General features: G+C 59.0%; 1 protein-coding gene across 1 annotated transcript; it reads right to left on the bottom strand.

Annotated features, from left to right (window-relative positions):
* Positions 1–2,340: 2,340 nt before the first annotated feature.
* Positions 2,341–20,357, bottom strand: MAP2K3 (mitogen-activated protein kinase kinase 3). Its single transcript, XM_020914188.2, has 12 exons — positions 20,145–20,357; positions 11,360–11,423; positions 11,048–11,096; positions 10,194–10,307; positions 9,978–10,097; positions 9,439–9,555; positions 8,499–8,550; positions 7,279–7,406; positions 6,773–6,850; positions 4,930–5,069; positions 3,847–3,892; positions 2,341–3,347 (listed from the first exon to the last, which is right to left on the bottom strand). Exons 1-12 carry the CDS (start codon positions 20,191–20,193, stop codon positions 3,264–3,266), a joined length of 1,041 nt encoding a protein of 346 aa, XP_020769847.1. The 5' UTR covers positions 20,194–20,357; the 3' UTR covers positions 2,341–3,263.
* Positions 20,358–21,349: the final 992 nt, after the last annotated feature.

Here is a 21,349-nt window from a genome sequence, read left to right as displayed (position 1 = left end):
GGCGTGGGGGCTGGCTGGCGTGGGCCACCGGGAGGCGCGGACTGGAGGAGGTGGGAGCCACAGCAGGGCTCCGAGAAGAGGCCAAGCTGTCTAAGGAGCGAAGCCGCCTTCCCTCGCCTCCAGAAAGGATGTCACCAAATCCTCCCGCGGGGGCCACCTCTTGCTCCCAGCCAGGCCCGGATGCTGACTTTCCATGCTGCCCCGTGAGGAGGCTCTCACTGCTGCACCTGAAGCAGACAGTTCGTGTGGCTCCACCGTCTGTCTGTCAATCCAGAGAGCCTCATTCATCCCAGGTCTGGGAAGGCTTGCTCATCCTGTCTGGTCCCTATGCCCATGACCCCCACCCTCATGGACTGTGGCGGGAGCCTCCACCTGGGGTGCTCATGGCTGAATAAACCGCCGTGTGCTTTGTGAATGTCAGTGACCTGCCCGCAGGCTTCTCCCAGGTGGATACCTGGACGCCCTTTGTGAAGACTGCAGGATCCCCTCCATAGTACCCGAACCATGTTACACCAATGTGAAGAGGAATCTAGGAACTTTGCTTGGGAAACTGAACCACTTGCTGGGTAAAAAGCACTTTGCAACCCTGCAGAGGACCTTGTTATCGGTCAATTATTACTTTGTAAGCTGTTTTGTGAACAGCTCTGGGCTCTGTAAACGGCAAAGTCCTTTGGACATTGCAGATGATTTACCAGCTATAGAGCGCAGTGGAGGACAGGGGAGCCTGGCGCTCTGCAGTCCATGGGGTCGCCAAAGGTCGGACATGACTGAGCGACTGAACAAGAGCACTGTGAACCCAGAAGAGGGGGCACCCCTCCCGGCCTCCGCGTAGAGGACGGGCGCTTCGGCGCGCCGGGGCCGAGGGGTAGAAGCCGGGGCTGTACCGCGCCGCCTGGTGGCTGCGGAGGGAGGAGCACCCCGGGCTGTGCCCGGGGCTCGGGTCGGCTGGACCTGCGCGCGCGCGCGCGCGGAGGACACGCGTGCGTGCGTGCGCGCGCGTTTGTGGGGGGGCGCGCGCACAGAGCCACATTCGCACGCTGGCCGATCCGTCTATGCAGGTATCCACGGGCGCACCTGCAGGACCACGCCCTCAGTCTTTTCTCACGTGTTCATTCATCAGTGTCTCCACTGATCACAGGTGGAGCGCTCCCCGCGCCGCAGCTTCCGGCACTGAGCACACGATAGTGACGGGTCTAATTAGCCCAGATTAATACATCGATGGGGCCATGCGCAGGCTGGCCTCCCTGGGAAGTGACAGAGGAGTCAGGAGCTGGTAAGCAGGGACCCGCAGAAGGTGGGAAGGGGCGTTCCAGGCACAGGGTACAGTCACAAAGACCCCCTCAGGTGAGAACGGGCTCCCTGCCCAGATGGACCTTGAGGCTGTTAAATGCTGCATCCAGGAGAACTACCAGCAGAGGCTGTCCCCTTGGGCATGAAAGTCACACTCCGCCTCTGGCTGAACTGAGAATGGGAGGACTGGTGGACAGAGGCAGAGGAAAGAGGGACCCCGGGAGGATCCGTGTCTCCTGTGGGAACATGCCATTTCCCCTAGAGGGCCAGCGAGGCCCTGCTTTCAGATCTTGGAGTGCAGGCCAGAGAACTCTCCATGCCCAAGATGGGCATGCGGATGAGCCTGTGACCCTTCCCAGCTGAGAAGAGCCAGTCCTGGGGCTTCAGCAGTTCTGGACCACTTTGCTAAGCTGGTAGCAGCTACTGAGTCCTGACATGGCCCCGTGTGGCAGTACAAAACGGACACAGAGGAAACAAGTAAGGTGATTTAAGTTCCACAGGAGGTTAACCTGGCTCCCGGATCCCATGGTGCCTGAGGCCAGGCACACTTCTGCTTATGTGAGCAAATAAATTCCCTTCTACTTCAGTCTGAAGGAACAGCGTTTCAGCCCAGGCCTCAAGGATCAGAGTCAGAGCCCTGCCAAGGGTACCGTCCTCCAGCTGCCCCACTGCCTCTGTCCCAGAGCCTAGTTATCCAATCATAAGCTGTGTGGCTCTGGACAAGTTACTTCACCTCTCTGGACTCATCTGTGAGCTGGGGACCATGAAATTACCCTCAGTGAGGTGACTGCCCAGCCCAGGTGCAGCACCTGACAATGCACTTGTCAGTGCCCCCAGGGGACGAGGCCTAAGTCTCCACTCTGCCCAGTGTCCAGCAAGGGCCTGGAGCCTCATCACAGGCCTGAGGCAGCCTTGTGTCCTGGCATGTGGAAGTGCACAGCCCTGGAAGGCCAGAGGCTCCCCTGACCATGCCGCCTGTCCCTGCCCCTCAGAGCCACCAGCCACCACTGAGCAGCAGGGGGGTCATAGCTCTGACACAGTCACACAACCTTTTGCCCCACTTTTTTTTTTTTTTTAATTAAAACAGCAATCAGCCAACTGCCCCAACCCATCAGGGACAGGACCCTAGACAGGCAGTCCTTTCTTCCAAAAAAAAAATATATATATATATTTTTTTAAACAATACCAAAAGCAAATCCACAGCCCCTGTCGAGCCGGTCCCCAAGGAGAATGAGCTGGGTGGCTCACCTAGCACCTCTCTGAGCAGAGACCTTAGGCCCATCTCCCAAGACCCCAGCCTGAGCAGAGAGGGCAGGTCTTAGCCTGCTGGTCCCCTAGCAGGTGACAAAAAAAATGATCGGCTCCAAACCATGCAAGAAAAACCAGCCAAACCCACAAAGCAAAAGAAAAAATCAGGAAGATAAATTAAAAAAATAAAGGTGAAACAACACCCCTAGAGGCGGCAGGCAAGGGTGAGGTGACCCCAGTGCCCTTAGAGCCCCGTCTGCCAGTGCTGGGGTGAAGGCCTCGGCGGCTCTGGCACCTGCCTTGTGGGGGCTCCAGGGAATTCACGTGGCTCATCCCCATGCTGGGTCCCCCACCAATGCCAGGACAGAGGTGTGGCCAGCCTAGGCCAAGTGTGCAAAGTCCATTCAGTCGAGAGAGAAAAAAATATACAACTTGGGTGGCGTCCAGGGCTGGGCCAAGGCAGTGGCCTGCACAAGGCAGCGTTGCCTTCTCTGTGAGGGGCATCAGGCCCCTCCAAGTCCAGAGTCTTGGGGTCCTTGGAGCAGCAGGGGCAGAGGCACTGGGGGTCCCCGATGGTCTGGTTCTTTGGCACTTGGGACCTTGCCTGTCAGGCAGGAGCAGCCCCCTGGATTCCTCTTGGGTGCCCAAGGCCAGGGCAGCAGTAGCTTATGGGTGTGGGCAAGTACTGCCCCAACAGAGGGTTGGAGCAGGTCCAAGCCCTGCCCCTACGAGTCCTCTCCCAGGATCTCCTTCACAAAGGCAGCGATGTCAGTCTTCTTGGTTTTGTGCGAGGTGAAGAAAGGGTGCTCCTGAGGGTACAGAAGGTAGTCACCTTGGAGGGGCAACCAGCCAACTCCTAGTCCTAACCCGCACCCTGACCCTTCCAGCACCTCTGCCCCCGGAGGCCCTCCAGGTAGAGTGTGTTCAGGCTTCCTCCTCTCACTGCTCTCTCACTGCTGCCCTCCACTCGCTCTTGCCCGTACATGCCAGGACTCTGCCCACAATGGGCCTTCCACATGGAGTGCCCTCTCCATTGGCAAGGAGATCCCCATTCATCCTTCGAGGCCCACGTTCCCTGCAAAACCTCCTGACGCCTCCAAATAAAATGGCCCACCTGCCCTGCTGGCCCTCTGCCTCACTCCAAAGGCCTGGCATGAAGGGTGAAAGAGGGAGCCAGAGTACACGAGTGAATGAGCCAATGAGCGACAAAGTTCCTCAAAGAATTTTGAATGCAGAGGCAAGCCAGAGGAGCTACCCACTGCTGTGCATAGAGGCAGCCCTCTCCCAGAGAGCCCCACCCATACTCACCATCAGCTCCAGGTAGCTCATGCGTTCCGCGGGGTTCTTTCTCAGGCTAGGAGAGAACAGGGTAGGCTGAGGCCAGGATGGCAGGGAAGCGAGTCCAGCCCATCCAGGCGAGTCAAGTCAGGCTGGGCTTGGCCCTGCCCAAGCAGCAAGGAGACACACATGCTCCCGACGCTCAGGAAAGAAAGGGCTGAACTGTCCTGGGGGCTTCCAAGGGCAGAGTGGGATCCATGGTGCCCACCACAGAGACTGGACCAAGTTTCTTTGCCTCCTGGGGTGTGAGCTTTCTTATCTCTATAGTGACCTAGGAGATTTCCAATGATCCCAATACTAAAATGCTACCATTTACCATCATATGCTTGGTGTCCTTAATTGAGAGTGGAAATTCCTTACCATGGGTCCTGGGAGAGAATGACTCTGTCTGCCAGGCGCACTTGTTTTCAGACTTTCTTATTTTCCGGTGAAAGAAAGAAAGGCTGTGAGCGTCTCTCTGGCCACAGCACATAGCTGTTGGTATGTTATACTCTGTCTACTTCTCATTACTTTATAATTTTATTTCTTAGATCTCTCTTATAACCCAAGAGTATATTAGAAGAATTTACTTTTAATTTCCTTGTAGCTTTTTTCTCCATAGTTATGTATTTCCTGTTCCATCTAATTACAGTCAGAGAATGTGGCCTATATGACTTTACCTCCTGCCTTTTCCTTTATTTCCTCTGTAATCTCAAACATAATTAATCCTTATAAGGATCTTGTGGGCATTCTTTAATGTGATACAAAGTTCTAAACATCAACAAAAGCAAATTTACTATGCATTTAAATCTTCCATATGCTCTTCATTTTCTTTTTTGATCTATGTGATCTGTCCATTTCTAGAGGAACTGTATTAAAAACTCCTCCCAGGACCATAGTTTGTCAAATTATCCTTATACTCTAACTCTTCTGCCTAGTATTTTGATGCTGTTTTGGGGATTTATCTGCTAAAAAAGGAGACCGGACCCAGGGAGGATGGGATCTAGCCAGGGCAGGGAGGGGTACTGACTGGGCCCAGGGAGGCCCTCAGGTCTGAGCAGGGCTGAGACTCACCACTGTGCGGTGAAGTCCACAAACTCAGGGGAGAAACGGTCAGCTGGGAGCTGGGGGGATGGCTCCTCTACCACCTGCTTCAGCTGCTGGAAGGGGGTGCCCCAGGACTCGTAAGGAAATCGCAGAATGGCCATCTCAATCTGCAGTGGAGATAGCAGCAAGGGTCAGAGGCACCCACACTCTGCACACGGAAGCAAAGCCTTCAAAGATCCTGCCTGTCCTGGTCCAGCATCTGAGCTGGACTGTGAGGCTGGTCAAGGGGCTGACAGGTGACATCAGTCCAAAGATGAGAGCCAAGAGGACAGAGGAGTTAGTTCTTCTGTCCCAGCCAGCGAAGACTACAGCTCATGGGACAAATTCAACCCTGAGTTTTGACTGGCTTGGCTATCAGGTTTTCAAACAATCTGAATTCAGAAGGTTTTGTGTTAAAACCCAGGTTCCAGTTAACCTGGAAAAATCAGAGGGCTGGCAGCCTGGAGTGCTCCCCCTAAGGCCTCTGTCAGCAAAGTGCCTTAGAAAAGCGATCAGCTTTGAAGTTCCCCACAGGCCACTCCCTCCCTAATGTCACAGCAACGCCTTAGCATCCGCTACCATTTATGTGGGCTGTTGTTATTACTGAAAAGGCAAGCGGGAAGTGAAATGATTCTCATGAGCTTGCAGGAGGAATGAGACTGAGAGGTTCATCTTCTGGAGTGTGCAGCAATCCATCAGGCTCCACTAAGAAATGACGTCTACAGCTCCTCCTCCTCCACAAAGCCCCCACCACCCAGCCACCAACACCTGGGAAGACTGTCTCCAGTGCTTCCCCTCCAGGAAGCCTTCCCAGTCTGATCTTGTCACTGTTTCTCCTGACTCCCTGGACACAAGGCTGCCATAGCCTCATTGCTTCTACTAGACCCAGATCTCCCTGTGCCCCATGCCTCGCCTGCAGGAGTCATTTGTAGGAAAGACTGGCTGGCTCACAACAAACTCTGCTTCCAATTTTGACCGCTGACACGAAAACTCATGTCCACCTCCCTGACAAGCGATCATCGTAATAAACAGGAGAGACCTCAACTCAAGCAGACGCACCCAAATAGGTCACTAGTTGTGCTCAGAAAGCACCTTCTCATCAGGCTCCAGGCTCCCTTCCAGCCAAGACACAAACACGGCCACCGTTGGAGGTGGCGCAGTGTCGCGGGTAAGGCTATGACCCTGGATTTTCATAGGACAAAGACAGCCTCCTTTCTTTCCTAGAGTTTCCACTGACTCCAGCACACAGGAGTGAAGCCCCTGCCTGGGCTGCAGAGAAGGATGCAGCGGCCACCAGTTTGTAAGGACGAAAACAGAGAAGTGTCCAAACCTTGGATCGAGTCATTCCTCTTCTGGTAATTTTTTTCTAAAAGAGCTCAAAAAATGAAAAACGAAAACATAAGCAGCCTCTGGGCACAGAGACGCATGGTATGGCATTATCTGTGGGAGTAAACGTGGAGAAGCGGCAAGAATGAGCAAGGCAGGGCTAAGCCTCGCCACTGTCGTGAAGCCCTCGTGCACAAGGAGCCAGCTGGTCTGGGGCTGGCTGTGCATTCTCAGTGAGCACCACGAGCCCTGAGGAGGTCCGACGGGCAAGTCATCACAGACGGGAGCGGCATAACGCAGCCCTAACCCAGGCAGGGCGTGAGGCACCTGCAGACGCTCCACTGAGGACACCATGATCTTTGATGGCACTGTCTCTTCTCACATCGTGAAGCCAACCAACCCTTCTGTCCAGGCTAGACTATCTGGCAGGCCCCCAGGAGCTCACAGACCTGGCACAGCCCCCACCCATGCTCCACCCGACCAGCAAGGGCGCCCCAGGCGGTACCATGGTGATGCCGAGGCTCCAGACATCTGACTTGACATTGTAGCCTTTCTGGTTCAGTTCTGGGTTGATTCTCTCGGGCTGGAAGAGAAGTCAGAGCAGGGTCACTGAAGCGCCCCCTCAGCTGGGTCTGGTTGCCCCCCACAAAACTTAGGGGCCAGTGCCCACCCATCCTACCTCCCCCAGAGCAAATGTGGAAGCTGAGGCCAGTGAGGGCCAGGATCTTCAGGTGGAAGCCTAAGTCTTGCCACCCAGCTGCCACACGTGGGGCTCCCACCTTGGGGCACCGGCAACTCCCGCAGGCCCCACCAGCCACCCCCGAGGTGAAACTTATCATCCAAATGGACACCGTGGGGTCATTCAGAAAGGGGTGGAGAGGGTTGAGCAGGAGACTCCCTCTAGCAGAAAATTCAGGGTCTGGGGAGGCGTCATTCGTGATGGAGCAGGAGGACACGGCTGAGTGCCCGAGCCTGTCTGCTTCCTCTGGGCATGGCCTGGGAACCACTTACGGCCATGTAGGGTTTACAGCCAGCGTCCATTGTCTTGGCCACGGAATCCACCAAGTAACCACTGATCCCAAAGTCACACATCTTCACGTGGCCCTCCTTGTTGATAAGGACGTTGGACGGCTTCACATCTGCCAGAGGTAGGACACGCTTTTCAGCTCCTAGTTGTTGGCCCCGACTGCCCAGGTCAGAGCTGGTAGCCACACAGTCAGGAGCCCCGGCCTCCAGCTACAGGTGGGGAGAGAAGCTGGCTCCAGGGCTTCACCCAGGACCATGTCTTTGCAGCTTCACAGTAGGGACTCAGCCCCCACTTACTAGTGCAACCTCTGGCTCTGGGGTCCACCCAGATGCAGGGAACCCATCACTAACAGTGTGAGCACTGTAAACCACCCAATATCCACCCTGAGGGGTAGGTGGTCTTGGCCAGGAAGCACGAGGCAGCAGCTCAGACACAGGAGGCAGGTCTGTAGGAAGACGCTGAGCCCCAGGACTCATGGTGGACATGGAGCAGGCACAGAGTGGACAGGAAGCGAGCTAGAGGGCACAGTGGGACCATCCAGCAAGCACATGCACAGGATACATGCGCATCCCTCCTGCCTTTTATGAGGACTTCTGCAGATACACAGAGAGACGACCAAAGGTTCCAGGACAACCAGCCGAGAGCAGTGGCCTGGGGACCACTCAGTGGTCAAAGGGGCTTAGCCTAATGAACTCCGTGTGGCAAAGCAGACCCCTCAGGACACAGAGGGAGGGGACGGGCAGGACACACACAGCCTCACTGAGTCTCAGAATCATCGGCCCAATTGGGAGGCTAAGAACAAGCAAAACCAACCCCTGTGGGAAAATCAGTGGAGTCGGGGGCTGGGGCGTGACAGGGCAAGAAGGGGAGGGGAGGGTGGGGGTGACCCAGTGTAAACGATCTGTGCAGTGGTACACACCCCACCTGCATGCTCCTCAACACATACACAACACATCAAGACAAGATGGGCCAGCTTTCCCAGGATGGAGGTCCACCCTGTCCGTGCTCTAGGCACCAGGGAACAAAACTAGGACTGGGCCTGGGGGCTGTCGGGAATGGCTGAGAGGAGTGGACAGTGGCCTGGACCCAACAGGCACATCACAGCCTGTCACCTCCCAGAGCCTTGACATTGCAGGCCCAGCCAGACTGCGGGAACGTGTGTGTGAGGCCAGGCCCCTCCCCACCAGCCCACCCGGGCACTGACCTCTGTGGATCACGGACAGCTTGCTGTGCAGGTGTTCCAGGGCCCTCACGATCTGGTGTTTGGGATAGGAAGTAGGGAGAGACAGGTCACATCAACAGTGACAGAATCATTAAGACTCCCCACCCAGGGCTGTCTGTCGCCCTCTCCCAGGTCACACCAAGCCCCTCACCATCTGAGGCTCCCGCCCACATCCCAGCCTTTGCTGTGGTGTCCTGGCCACCCTGATGCTGACATACCCGGTTCCTACACTGCTCTGAAAGGGCCAGGGTCTCAGCTGATGTGACCAAGACCCTGCAGAGTCTGACTTATGAAGCCCCAGAGAGCTGTCCCTGCCTCCACCAGACTCCTGGGTAGAATCTGGCCCTTCTGCGGCCTCCTTGCATCCACCCTCCCACCTCCCCTACCAGCAGTCACTGGGCTACATGCCCAGAGCCACTCCCCACAGGAATCACCCCGAAGATTCTGACTCAACACCCTGGGGGGTATGTTTACGTGTTCGCAGCTACGGTCAGGGATAAAGGACCTGGTACACAAGTCCCCACTCTCCTTCTGCTTTGGCTGCTGGGTGCTCACACCCAGGGAGCCACCTGCCCTAGGACATGCAAGCTCAAGAGACAGACCCATGGTTTTCTCCCCTGACTGCGTGCCTCTGTGAGCTGCCTCCGAGCATCTTCAGGATAAGGAAGCTGTGAACACTAAGTCCTCTTCTGTGGCCTCGAAACTCAGGAGATGCACAGGAAGGCCCAGAGATCCTGGCTCTGCTAAATCTGTGTGGCTCCAGGACCCCAGGGTCTCCTGAGCAGGAAGGCTCCGGTCCAGGGTGGGGGCACTTGGGGCTTCCAAAGGCAGCTGCCCAGCTGCAGGGCCACAGCTGGAGGCCACACGGGGGGCCCAGCTCTGCCCAAGACACTACCATTGGGACCCCCATAACCCCACTTACAGACACAGCGATCTCCCCGAGAATGTCTTCTGGGATCGTCATGCCCTTGTCTAGCACCTTCCGATAGAACTTGTCCAGGGACGTGTCCATGAGCTCCATGCAGATCCACACATCTCCCTGCAGGTGGACAACCACAGCTCAGCCACATCCGCCCAGGGCTACCTAGCCCGGCATCCTCCCATGCCCATCTCCCTGGAGCCGGCCAGCCCCTGACACACCTCCACCCCTCAGCCCTCAGGGGTTCTCTGACCTCCCAGCCCCTCCCCAACAAGGCTCTCCAGCACTGCTGGGTCCACATGGCAGCCTCCCCCCGCTGTCACCTCGGCTCTCCCCAACCAGACTCCTATTTCCATGGATCATCCCAGCTCTGACCCTGGCCGGAGGGTCCCTTCACCGGCAACATACTGTCCCCCACCCCCACCCCCATCCAGGACAGCCTTCTGAGAAGGCTGGGTGCAGCATTCCCTGGGGTAACCCCAAGCTCCTGGGCTTCCTGCCAGCTGACTCAGCCAGTGGGGAAGCTGGCTGTGTCTCCTCACCTCTCTAAAGAGGGCCCCGTAGAAGGTGACGGTGTAGAAGCAGTCCACCGTGCGCATGTTGACATCCAGGTCCATGAGCAGGCGCTTCTGCTCCTGAGAGTTCACGGTGGCCCGGATGCGCTGCAGGGGGAGGGGCTGCGGTCAGAGCCCGGGCGGCAGGGGTGCAGCCCCAGGTGCCCCCCGTTCTGACAGCCCTGGGTCGGGGACACTGCTCACCTTCACAGCCATGATGGTGCCACTCTGAGCATGCCGCACCTTCTCGACCACCCCATAGGCACCTCGGCCCAGCTCTGAAATGGTCACCAGGTCATCCGCCTCCACCTCAAAGTTCTTAGGGGACAGAAAGGAGAGAGGGTTCGGGGAAGCCAAGTCAGGCACCAGTGGAGATGCTGGGGCAGCAGAAAAAGAGAATCACCAGCCAGTCAGACCTGTGCTCAAGTCTTGCACCAGCCACTTCTGCTGTGTGTCCTAGGGTAAGTCACGTAACCTCTCTGAGCATCCCCTCACCTTCTCTAAAACAGGCGCAGCACCTACATACAAAGGCTGCTACAGGGTGTCAGCACATCAGCCTGGGAAACGCTCCCAGCGATGCTGGGCCCTAGAGAGATGCCCTTTTCCTCTTGCCCCACCCTCTCAGGTGGCCAGACTCACTCATTCATCACCTACAGTGTGTAAGTCCCTGTTTCAGGCTCTGGGGACATAGATAAGACAAAAGAAAGGCCTTGCCTCCCAGGGAGCAGTGGGGCCCTGGCTGCCCACCCTCTCTCTTGACCTGCTGCCCAAGGAAGCAAGCAGGCAGATGAACAAGACCCCTCAGCATGTCATGTGGGCAGCACACGGCCTCCCAGCCTGCTTCCCAAGGGAACCACTGGCGTCGGGAGGTGCCAGTGAAATGCAGGCCCTTTGGGCAGAGCCAGGGATCTGCACACTCGGCACCGTGACTCTAGCTCCCCAGGGCCCAGGAGGCAGCCACCAGACAGGCCACCTAGTCAGCAGCAGGGAGCCGCCCCCCTCCACAGCGCAGCTCTGTCCCCACCCACAGACACCTCCCAGGGTCTGTTGACACCTACCCTGTCTCCAATGGTGATGAAAGCCCGGGAGTCCAGGTTCCGGGGGAGCCTGCAGGGGAGAACGAAGGCGTGAGCCCCAGAGAGCTCTGCCCTCTCAAGGGGGTCCCCGCCCCCCGCACAGTCACCAAGCATCTGCGGGGCAGCACATGGCCTGTCACATGGACACGCCCTCAGATGGGCGAGGAGGGCTCCAGGAGGACGTGCAAGGCACACGGCACCCGCAGCTGCTTAGAGGAGATGCCGCCCACACAGGCAGCCTGGCCCCCACGCTGGCCCCTGCAGGCAGCACCAGAGGAACTGAGGCCAACTCACGTGGGGCTGGGCGCCGGCGGCTTGGACGTGCAGATTCGTAAATCCTTTTTCCTCCTGGACTTTCCTAAGAGGGAGAGAAGGGAGCATGCAGTCAATCACTGGTCAACCAACCTCCTCAGGGACAGAGAGGGACAGGCCCCAAGGACCCAGCACAGACACAGATGCCATAGGCCAGTGTGGTCAGTGCTGGGATGGGACCCCAAGGCCTCCAGGCACCTGGAGGACATGTCCAGCCCAGGCTAGAGGGTCTAAGCCCTGCCAGTCATCCTCAAACAGTCACTCAACGGTCGTCTGAGAAAAGGCAGCACCCCCAAGGAAGATGCACCTGCTCCCCGGCCCCCATGAGGCCCCTGTACTTCCAGGCCTAGAGTGAAAGCTGAGGTCCCAACACCCAGTACCTCTGAGCATGATCCTACTTGAGATTTACAGAAATGACCAAGTCACAGTGAGGTCACAAAGTGGAGCCCTGATCCAACACAACAAGCTCCTTAAAAAGGAGAAGCTTGGACACAGAGACAAGACATGCATCAGGGAGGAAGACGATCATCTGCAGCCGCAGCAGGACCAAGCCCTGTGACACCTGGACTGGCTCCAGCCACCAGACAGGAAGTCCAGTATTGAAGCCACCCAGCAAGTGGGGCTTTGTCTGACAGGCATCACCCACAGCCAAGCCCGTAGGCCAGGACCTGTGAGCAGGCCCTGTGTGTGCAGGCGCCCTGTGAGCAGGCCCCCTGTGAGCAGGCCCCCTGTGTGCAGGCCCCCTGTGTGCAAGGTGCCCCATGTGCAGGCCTCCTGTATGCAGGCGTCCCGTAACCAGGCCCCTTGTGTGCAGGAGCCCCCACGTGCAGGCCCCCTGTATGCAGGCATCCCGTAACCAGGCCCCCTGTGTGCAGGCCCCCTGTGAGCAGGCCCCGTGTGTGCAGGCCCCCTGTGAGCAGGCCCCGTGTGTGCAGGCGCCCTGTGAGCAGGCCCCCTGTGTGCAGGCCCCCTGTGTGCAAGGCGCCCCATGTGTAGGCTCCCTGTATGCAGGCATCCCGTAACCAGGCCCCCTGTGTGCAGGCCCCCTGTGTGCAGGCCCCGTGTGCAGGTCCCGTGTGTGCAGGCACCTGTGAACAGGCCCCCTATGTGCAGGCCCCGCGTGTGCAGGAGCCCCATGTACAGACACCCTGTGTGCAGGCCCGGGTAGAGATGCGTGAGGACACTTTCAGGTGGACCCACAGTCACACCTGACGCCATTAGCACTTCACCCCAGCTCACTCCCGGCTGGCAGGGGGTGGGGCGTGGGGGGCTAGCGGGGGATGAAAGCTCAGTAGGCCTACAGGGGTCAAGGCAGGGTGGACTCAGGCCTGAAGCTGGACCCAAGGCCTCATCTCACCCCTGCCCACGGCCCCAGGCAGCCTTCACTCCTCTGGGCCTCAGATTCCCCATCCGGGAGGAGCCCCGTCCCCAGCTCCAGCTAAGAGGGCATGAGGTGAGAGGGGACCAGCGGGTCCAGGCTTCCCGGGAGCAGGCCTAGGCCCCTGGACAGGATGCCTGAGGCACAGGCAGGGCCAGCTCTGGCCAGGCCCACTCTTTCCACACCTGCATAGTTTGTGCCTTTGCTGTTTGAAGTTTGCCAACACCAAGCACCCCAGGAAGCCCGCTCCCCTCCCCAGGGTGCTGGATGGGCCTGAGACCCATGACAACGCCTCCTCACCCCACACCTCCTGGGGACCAACGAGGGGTCACCTCTCCAAGCAGTAGTGTCCCCGCCTTTCGGCCAACTGGGTATGTGGCCCGGTGGCCAGCCTGCAGTTGATGCTGAAGAAGAATGGGCATCGCAAGCACTGGGCAGCCCTGGAACTAGACCACCCAGAGCAGAAACAGTGACCACACGCCTCTCCTGCGGCCCAGTGCATCCTCCAGCCTCCCGCCCAAGGCCTGCACCCCTTGCCGCAGACTGCACACCCTCCTGAAGCCACCTCTGGACCGGGTTTGGATCGAGCCTCCAGCACACCCTGTTCTATAGCCTCAGCATCTCATCTGTGAACCCAGATGGACCCAGGAGCTTGGGTCCAGCAGTGGGGGGCCGGCACTGCTGTCCAGTGACGACAGGAGCATCAGTGCCCCTGGGGAGACAAGGCCCAGGCCCAGCTGCACTTAGAGCAGGGTGAACCACCCACCTCTGGGAAGGGGTCCAGCATCTGCTGGGATGGGTGGGCAGACACCTGCAGCCTCTCCTCAGAAGGCCCCCAGGCCCCCTTCATCTGTGGGCCTCTCTCCCCAGGCTGGGCGTCCTGGGCTGGAGCGTCCTGGCTTCTGGGGTGGCACCTCTACCCCACCGATGCCAGCAGCACCCCAAGTTGCCGAATGTCTTCAGACCTGGCCGCAGGGCCTGCCTACTCAGCGCTGAGGGGATGGAGGCTGTGAGTTGGATGGCTTGGTGCCCTCCCATGGACTCTGCAGGTGAGAAGGGCCTCAGGAGGTGGGGGCCCAAGGGAGGCGGGGTCCCAGGGCTTAGGGAGCCAGCGTGTGGCCAAGTGGCCACCTCGCCACTGTGTGCGGGGAGGAGGGGCAGGGGCAGGGTTGCTGGGCTGAGCGGCCCGGCCCAGCCTGGTGCTCCCTGTGGGCTCAGCACTGGGGGCGCCATGGCAGGTGCAGGCCTGGCCATGGAGGCTCCTTGGAGTGGAGAGCCCTGGTTTCCCTAAGTGAGGTGAAGCGAAGAGCTCCTCCTCCAGGGGCATCATGGCACCTAGAGGAGACAGGAAAGGCCTGCGTGTGAGTGGCAGGCTGCTGCTGTCATGGGCAAGAGGGTGTTGGAGTGAGGCCCCGACCCCTGACAATCAGCCATGTTGCCTTGTCTGTAAAACAGGATGAAATCACTCCACACTGAGATCATGGCTGGGCAGTTGGCACACCCCCGTGCTAGGGGCAGGCTCCGGGTGCCCAATCAGGTCCTGAGCAGGCCTGGGCTGGAGGTAGAGAGGTGGGGACATAGCTCCATGCAGGCTGGGCATTGCTCTAAGCGCTCTGCCTGACAACTCGACAGGCAGGTGCTCCTTTCACCCCCTGTATGAATGAGGACACTGAGGCTCAGAGAGAGGGGAGGGACTCACCCAGGGCCACCCAGCCTATACGGCACGAAGGTGGGATCTGACCCTGTCGCAGAGACAGCCTTGCTTTTGGCGACAGGGTTGCACAAGAGCCAAGGCGGGTATGGAGCGAGTGGAGACCCGGCTCTGGGGCTGCGGGCCGTGCCGGCAGGGCACATGCTCAGCTGTGGGCCCAGGGCCGCCTGGCTCAGGGCCTTTGGCCAGGACTGAGCGTCTGCTGCTGGCCCCCAGACACCAGGCTCGAAGTGTGTCCCTTTTCACTCCCTGATGGCACCCAAACTCCTGCTGACACCTGAGGCCCTTCACTTGTCCCCTTACACCGTTCGCTTGGGAAAATCTTAAACCCTGCAAGCTACACAATGATGCAGTCAATGGGAGTCAGGGCTGGTGGTACAGCTGCCCAGGTGGAACACTGCACCACTGGGAACTTGAGATTCACTTGAAGCAATAACAGCTGCAGACGCTGAGACACGCTCAGTGCTTCCACAATGTTAACATGCTGACTCCTCAACGGAGGCCCCAGTATCACCCCCGTGGTGCAGTTCCTCACTGCTGGCCAGTTCCAGCCTCTCCCCACCCCCACCACACACCAGCGCTGGCCCCACAGACCACGGCGTTGATGCTGGCCCAGGACTCCTGCAGGTCAGTGAACTTAAATACACCACATGTATCTAGGGCTCGATTTAAAACAACAGTACAGAAATGAGAACAAAAGTCAGGACAGTTGTCAGGAAGAGGTAACACTGAAGGGCTTCAGGGGCACAGAAATGTGAGATATTTTTTAGCTGGGTGTCAGGAGTACAGGATTCCCTTTTCTTTATTCCTTAAAATGCAGAGGCACATTCTATATAGCCTTCTGGTGTCTGCGATATACGTGCAATTAAAACACGTGAAAGGAATGGATGCCCACCTGCTGGGAGGCGTCAGCAGAGGCTGTAGGCCCAGCCCCCACATGGCGGCAGGACAGTTCAGGGTTGCCTGGAGGGGCACCAGGGGGAGAAGGGTGACAGGACATAGCCTCCCAGAGAAGCCAGGACACCCCCTGGGTTGCCAGTTCAGCCTGCAGTGACACCCCAGAGAGGGGTCCTCAGGACAGGGGGAGGGTGACAGGCACCTGTCCCCAGCAGGGTGAGTCTGGTGACCCTTTCTCGGGGAGCAGGGGTCCCCAGGGACACTGCAGGGGGAGCAACCACAGAAGTATCTGAGCAAGAAGCCTGACTCACGTGGGCAATGCTGTGGGCACCTCTGAGAGGCACCATCGAGCGGAGGCAGGTACAGTCCCTAGAGGCGATGAGCTCCAGCGTGCAGAGCTGAGCTCCGGGCAGGCCCACCCCATCTCCCCCATCCCGCCGGCATGGGGCTCTCTGTGTTCTTCCTCTGCAGCCCAACAGTGACCCCTCCCAAGACACTGACAATGTTCCCCATGGTCACCAAGGCCCTGCCTCCCCACTGCTCCCCATCAGCTCAGTGGCACACCTTGAAGCCGGACTCTCAGAATCACTCCCCCACCGCCTCCTTCTCTCCAGCCAGGGTGCTCCCTGGTCAGGACAATCCTCACCCAACCCTGCATACCCACAGCAAGTGCCCTGCCTGGCCCTGAAGGGGCTCTACCACTGAGCGGCTGGCCTAGGAGTCTCCCACTCTCCTGACTCCTGGTGCCCCATGCCCCACACTGTGGGGGAGGCAACAATCCCATTCTCTCTGCTCCCCACGAGCCCTCCCCAGGAAGGCCCAAGAGGCCATGAAGCTCCCGGCTCCATCGTGGGGACCAGAGCCTGCAGGTGCCAGCTGCAGCCAGGGTCGTGTCATAGGGCTTAAAGTCCACCATCAAGGTCCCCATCCTGTTTGTTCATCCACCAATGAACAACTGCCACCACCATAACAACAAAAAAATAACAGATGACGTTTGACAAACACTATCTCCCACCTTTGCCACCACTCTGAGATGGGGGGTTGGTTACTCTCACTTTACAGAAGAGGAGACTAAGGGTCAGAGAGGGCACTTGAGGAAGCTGGGAAGCAGTGGAGCGAGTCAGAATTCGAACACAGGCCCACCCACCCCTGAGCCCAGGCTCTGCCCCACTTCCTGTCTCACTGAGGTTCCTCATAGGCAGAGGGCAGTCTCTGCTGTCTTGGTACTCAGCGAGGGGGATGAGGCTGTCTACACACATCCTCGCAGCTGCCAGCATGCAGGGTTCCCATAACCATTCTGCAGGTGAAGAACCTGAGGCCTTGCATCCGAGAGCCAGGCAATGCCAGGGGACTGAAAGCATTACAGCGGGCAGTGGACACCCAACATTACAGCAGAGGGGCTGGGCTGGGCTCTGACCACAGAGTCTTCACCTCTGTGGGAGTTCAGGGCATCCCGCACCACCTCTGCTCCTCTGCAGCCTGGAGCCCCCAGCTGCACATCTGAGCAGGAGGAGCCCCTGGGCCGAGGGCGGTAAGCAGTCACCACCACCTGCTCCAGCTCCACGAGCAAGAGGAAGTTCCTGGGGGGATGGGTGAGGGGCCAGGAGCAGGGGTCTGGATCCATCCTGTACCAGGTCCAGGGAGGGGGCCGCCTCCACGCCCAACCCAGGACCAGAGGCCAGCCCATGAGGTGGGGACTCAGCCCCCCTCCCACCCACCAGCTGCCAGGCGTTGGCCCTTTAAGCTGCAGCCGGCAGGCTGGCATGCCCCAAGAGTGAGTCAGTACCCAGTGCCCGCTGACTCACCCGCCGGAAGCTTCCCGCTGCCCCGGCCCTCTCCCCACACAAGCAACTGAGAACTTTGCTCCCTTCAGGCCCTGAGCCACAGGCTGGCTGATAGACAGTTTCCTGTGCGTCATGCCAGAGGTGGGGGAAGTCCCCAAGATGCCACCTTCCAATCTTTCCAAGATCCAGGCACAGGATGGGCAGGGGAGGCCAGCCACATGGCAGGAAGGGCCAGGACACCGTGCGCCTGCAGCCTCAGTGTGCCCAGGGGCCAGCAGGAGGCACAGGAGGATCAACCAGGAAGTGCCCATGGGGGCGGCACTCACAGTGCAGCTGGGGGCACCCCAAGGACAAATGTGGCTGGAGGCAGCAGACCCAGACTGTGCTATCCAAACGTGCCCCTGCCCTCTGACCCTGGCTGCTCTCAACCCCTGACCCCAGGCAGAGATGGCTTGTGGGCTATGGGGCCTGGGGCCTCATGCACTCTTGGAAACTCCCCAGGCCAGTGGCAGGGAAGGCAGGGCAGGGCACCCCTGCAAGGCAGGAAGCTCAGAGGTAAAGCTCCCTAGGGTCAGGTGCCAACCACACCCTGCTTGGTCCAAATTCCTCAAGAAGGCGTGAAGGAGGACATCACTATGGAAGGGCTAGGTCGAGCCACTCCTCCTGTCTGACCTCAGTTTTGCCACCTGTCAAATGGGCCTCACTTCAGTGAGCATAAAGTGTGCCAGCTGTAAAGGGTTGTGCACACATAAGGCACCATCTCTGGCTCAGGCCATCCTCCAGGTCAGGCACGGGCTCAAGGAGATGCTTCCGAACAGAGGTGTGATGGGGGCAGAGGAAGTGTCCCACCAGCTCAGCCCAAGCACCCAGCACAGAAATGGGACACAGGGGAGCACTGGGCACTGAATACTAGAACCCGACCTCCATCTGTCACAGCTGTGTGACCTCAGGCAAAGCGCTGAACACCTCTGAGCCTTAGCTTTCTTGTCTGTGAATGAGGCTGTGAACCATAAATGGGTGAATGCATGGCACATGGGAAAAGTTTGGGATTTTCCAGTGGCGGGGGGGGGGCATTGTGGTTTCCCTGCCACGTGTTGCCACAAACCCCAAAGAGGTTAAAGGGTGTCCCTGGGCCTTGAGTAGACCCCTGACCCTCCATCCAACCTACTCAACATCATCTGTTATCCAGACCCACAAACTGGAAACTCATCCTGGCCCTCTCTTTGCTGAGAGGCTCAGAGAAGACAATACCAGGGCTCAAGTCACACAACATATGAGTGTTTCCCCAAAGTGCTTTATTTCTTCATACGCCTGACTCCTCTCCCTTCCCAACCCTGCAACTTTAATTTTTATTTTAATGAGGCATCCCCTGCCTAGAACAGCAGAAAGGGACTTCAAAAACAAACACTGCTTCCGCTCTTTTCTTTCTGCCTATGAAAACCCTGTGGCCCAGAGAGGTTGATGGACCTGCCTGAAGTCTCACAGCCTGGCCAGGCTAGGCCTACACCTGGAGCTGGGGAAGAGAAATGTCTGATTTCCCGGTTCCCAAGCTCCACGAGGTCAGGGCGGTGCAAGTCCCTGCTGGGTACTCACAGTAGCTAGGCAGCAGTCAGGGACCCAGCCTCCCACTTAGGTTAAGACTTAATTACCCTCCACCTGGCCGGCTGGACTTGGGTCCACAGCCAGTGCAGCCACCAGGAGCAGCAGCAGGGAAGGAGGACCCACACCCTCCCTGGGACCCCACAAGCCCGCCAGCTGCCACCTGGCCCCACCTAGAGAGAGAGAGACAGGGGTAACCCCTGATTAGGGCCCCTAAGGGGCAGCTGTTACCTTTCTCCTCCTCACTCTGCAGGAGAGGCAAGGCCTGGATCCCACATGGCTGGGGCCTTTCCAGCAGGAAAAATGGTAACAGTAACACAGTCAGACTGTCTGCTAAGCGCTTCTCATCGTCATCACCCACAATCGCCTAGAACTCTTTAGTATTCACTATCTCACATCCTACGCCTGAAGTCCACGGAAGGTAGGTGTGATAAGGACACTCCTGCTGCTGGCGTGAAGCAGCAGGTTAGGGAGGCGGGGGCAGCCCATTCATTACGGATGAGTCCGGTTTGGAAATGTCTCACACAGTCCAGCCCTCTGAGACTCTGACATGCCAAAAACATCCTTTCCTTTTCCTGCCAAAAAAAATCCCCCTTTCACCCTCCAAGTCTCGTCCTCCCCCTCTGCATGACAAATCCTGCTGCCGCAGCCGCCACCTCACAAAAATTTCCAAGAAGGCCGGTTGCTTGGAGAAGACAAAAGCAAGACCATTGCATAGGCAGCAACCGCCTGGCAATTGGCCCTGCCAGACAGACAGCGGGGACAGACCTGGTAGCAACAACCCTGCAGACGCCAGCACAAGAGGAGGTGAGCTCCCCCAGTGCAGAGAGAAGCCTGCAAGTCCAAATGAGCGGAGCCAGTGGAGAGAGAGGCCATGCAGTAAGGCGTGGTGGGAGGCCAAGAGAGGTTCCCCCTCACCGAGACAGGGCTCAAGGACGGCCAGGAATGGGGCCATGTGAGGCCTACTAGGATGGAGAGCCTTGGGGGGGAGGTAGGGGAGATCTGAACTGGACCGTAGCCAGGATACCCACTTGGGAGGGGGGCATTTACAGAGAGATCCCCAGAAGGGAAGTTAAACCCCAGTCAGGATACAGCCCTGGGACGCAGGAGTGGAAAGGGGCTGGGTGCAAGATGGGAGTGAATCCCACCTGGGTCCCAACTGAGGGACTCAGACTGGGAGCGTTCGCTCCTGTCCTTGCTGCAGTTAAGGCCCAAATGGGGAGGTCCAAGCAAGGTTTCTGACCTGGTGTGGGGTGATCAGAACGAAACCTTCGCCAGAGTTCGGGCTGGGCCCGAGACCGATCAGGGAGGGGTTCCGGGCCGGGAAGCTGCCCGGGTGCGGGCCCGGCCGGGAGACCGCGCAGAGGTCGGGTCCGCAGCCCGGGCGTTCCTTCCTACCTTTGGATGTGGGCACGCCGGCGGGCGGGCTCGGGGCAGGAGACTCCATGGTGCGGGCGGATCGGGGCGGCGGCAGAACTAGTCCAGGGGGCGGCGGGCTCGGCCCGGGCGGAGCGCGCTCATGGCTACGGGCGGGCGGGCGGCCCGGGCGGCGGGCAGGGCGGCAACACGGACGTGTCCCCGGCGGGCAGCTGGGCCAGACTGGGCAGTGAGGCCGGGCCCCGGCCGGACGGCGCCGACGTAGGCCCCGCCCCGCGAACCCATTGGCCCTCCAGTATCCGGGCCCGGCCCCTGCCTATCAAACGCCGGCCGGGGCCTGACCGTCAAACTCAAGCTTCACCTTCCATTGGCCCGGGGTGCGGCTCCTCCCACAGCCTGTCAAGCCCGCCCCTCACCGGGAAACCCGTCAGGCCCCGCCCCTCGGGGTCCGGGCGGGTCCTTCCCGCTGCCGGTCAGGAAGCCGGCCCAGCCCACTCTGGGTCCTCCCAGCGCGCGCAGGCTGGAGTGCCCAGAAACCCTGGGTACCCCAGGCCGGCCCAGCTGCGGCCCGGGGAACGGAAAGGTGGGTTCTGCGGGCGTTAAAGTGCGCCCGCCCCCTGGTGGGGTCGAGATCACATCCCGCTTCGACTACTTCCTGGCCAGGCTGACCTGGGCAAGTCATGTCACCCCGGAGCCTGTTTCCGCGTCCCCGCCTCCGGGCACTGCTGGAAGGAAGGGACCTGGGCTTCCGCAGACACTCAGAAGGTGTTTGTTGACTATTCATTCCGGAGGGACCAGCCCTCTCTTCTGCTCCCACGTGGAGCCTAGGGGATTTCAAGAGCCACTCACCAATCTGGCACTGGGACCAGGTCACTAGAATGAACAGTTTAGCAGAGGTCATGGGGTCAGTCCCTCGCTTCACGTGGGCGTGAGTGTGTCACCTGCCAGGCGCCTCACGTGAGGGAAGCAGATTCCACCACCTCCTAGAAAGGCTTGAAGCCTTCCCGTTTGTAAGATGAGGTGGCCACAGGGCCCACCCACCCTCACCCTCACAGTGATGAGGAGGCCCGATGAGATAAGGTGAGGCCTCCTTATTATCATTATTTCCTCCTGCACCCGGGGCGTGGGCAGAAAGACAGGAGCTATGGACTCAGCAGGTTACGAGTTCAAATGCCAACCGTGCCGCTCAGAGGTGGGTACTGACCATCTCCATGCCTGTGTCACAG

The sequence above is a fragment of the Odocoileus virginianus genome, chromosome 17, assembly GCF_023699985.2.
Source record: "Odocoileus virginianus isolate 20LAN1187 ecotype Illinois chromosome 17, Ovbor_1.2, whole genome shotgun sequence".
NCBI lineage: Eukaryota > Metazoa > Chordata > Mammalia > Artiodactyla > Cervidae > Odocoileus > Odocoileus virginianus.
The sequence above is the reverse complement of the archived record's forward strand: the minus strand, read 5'-3'. Positions and strand labels throughout refer to the sequence as shown.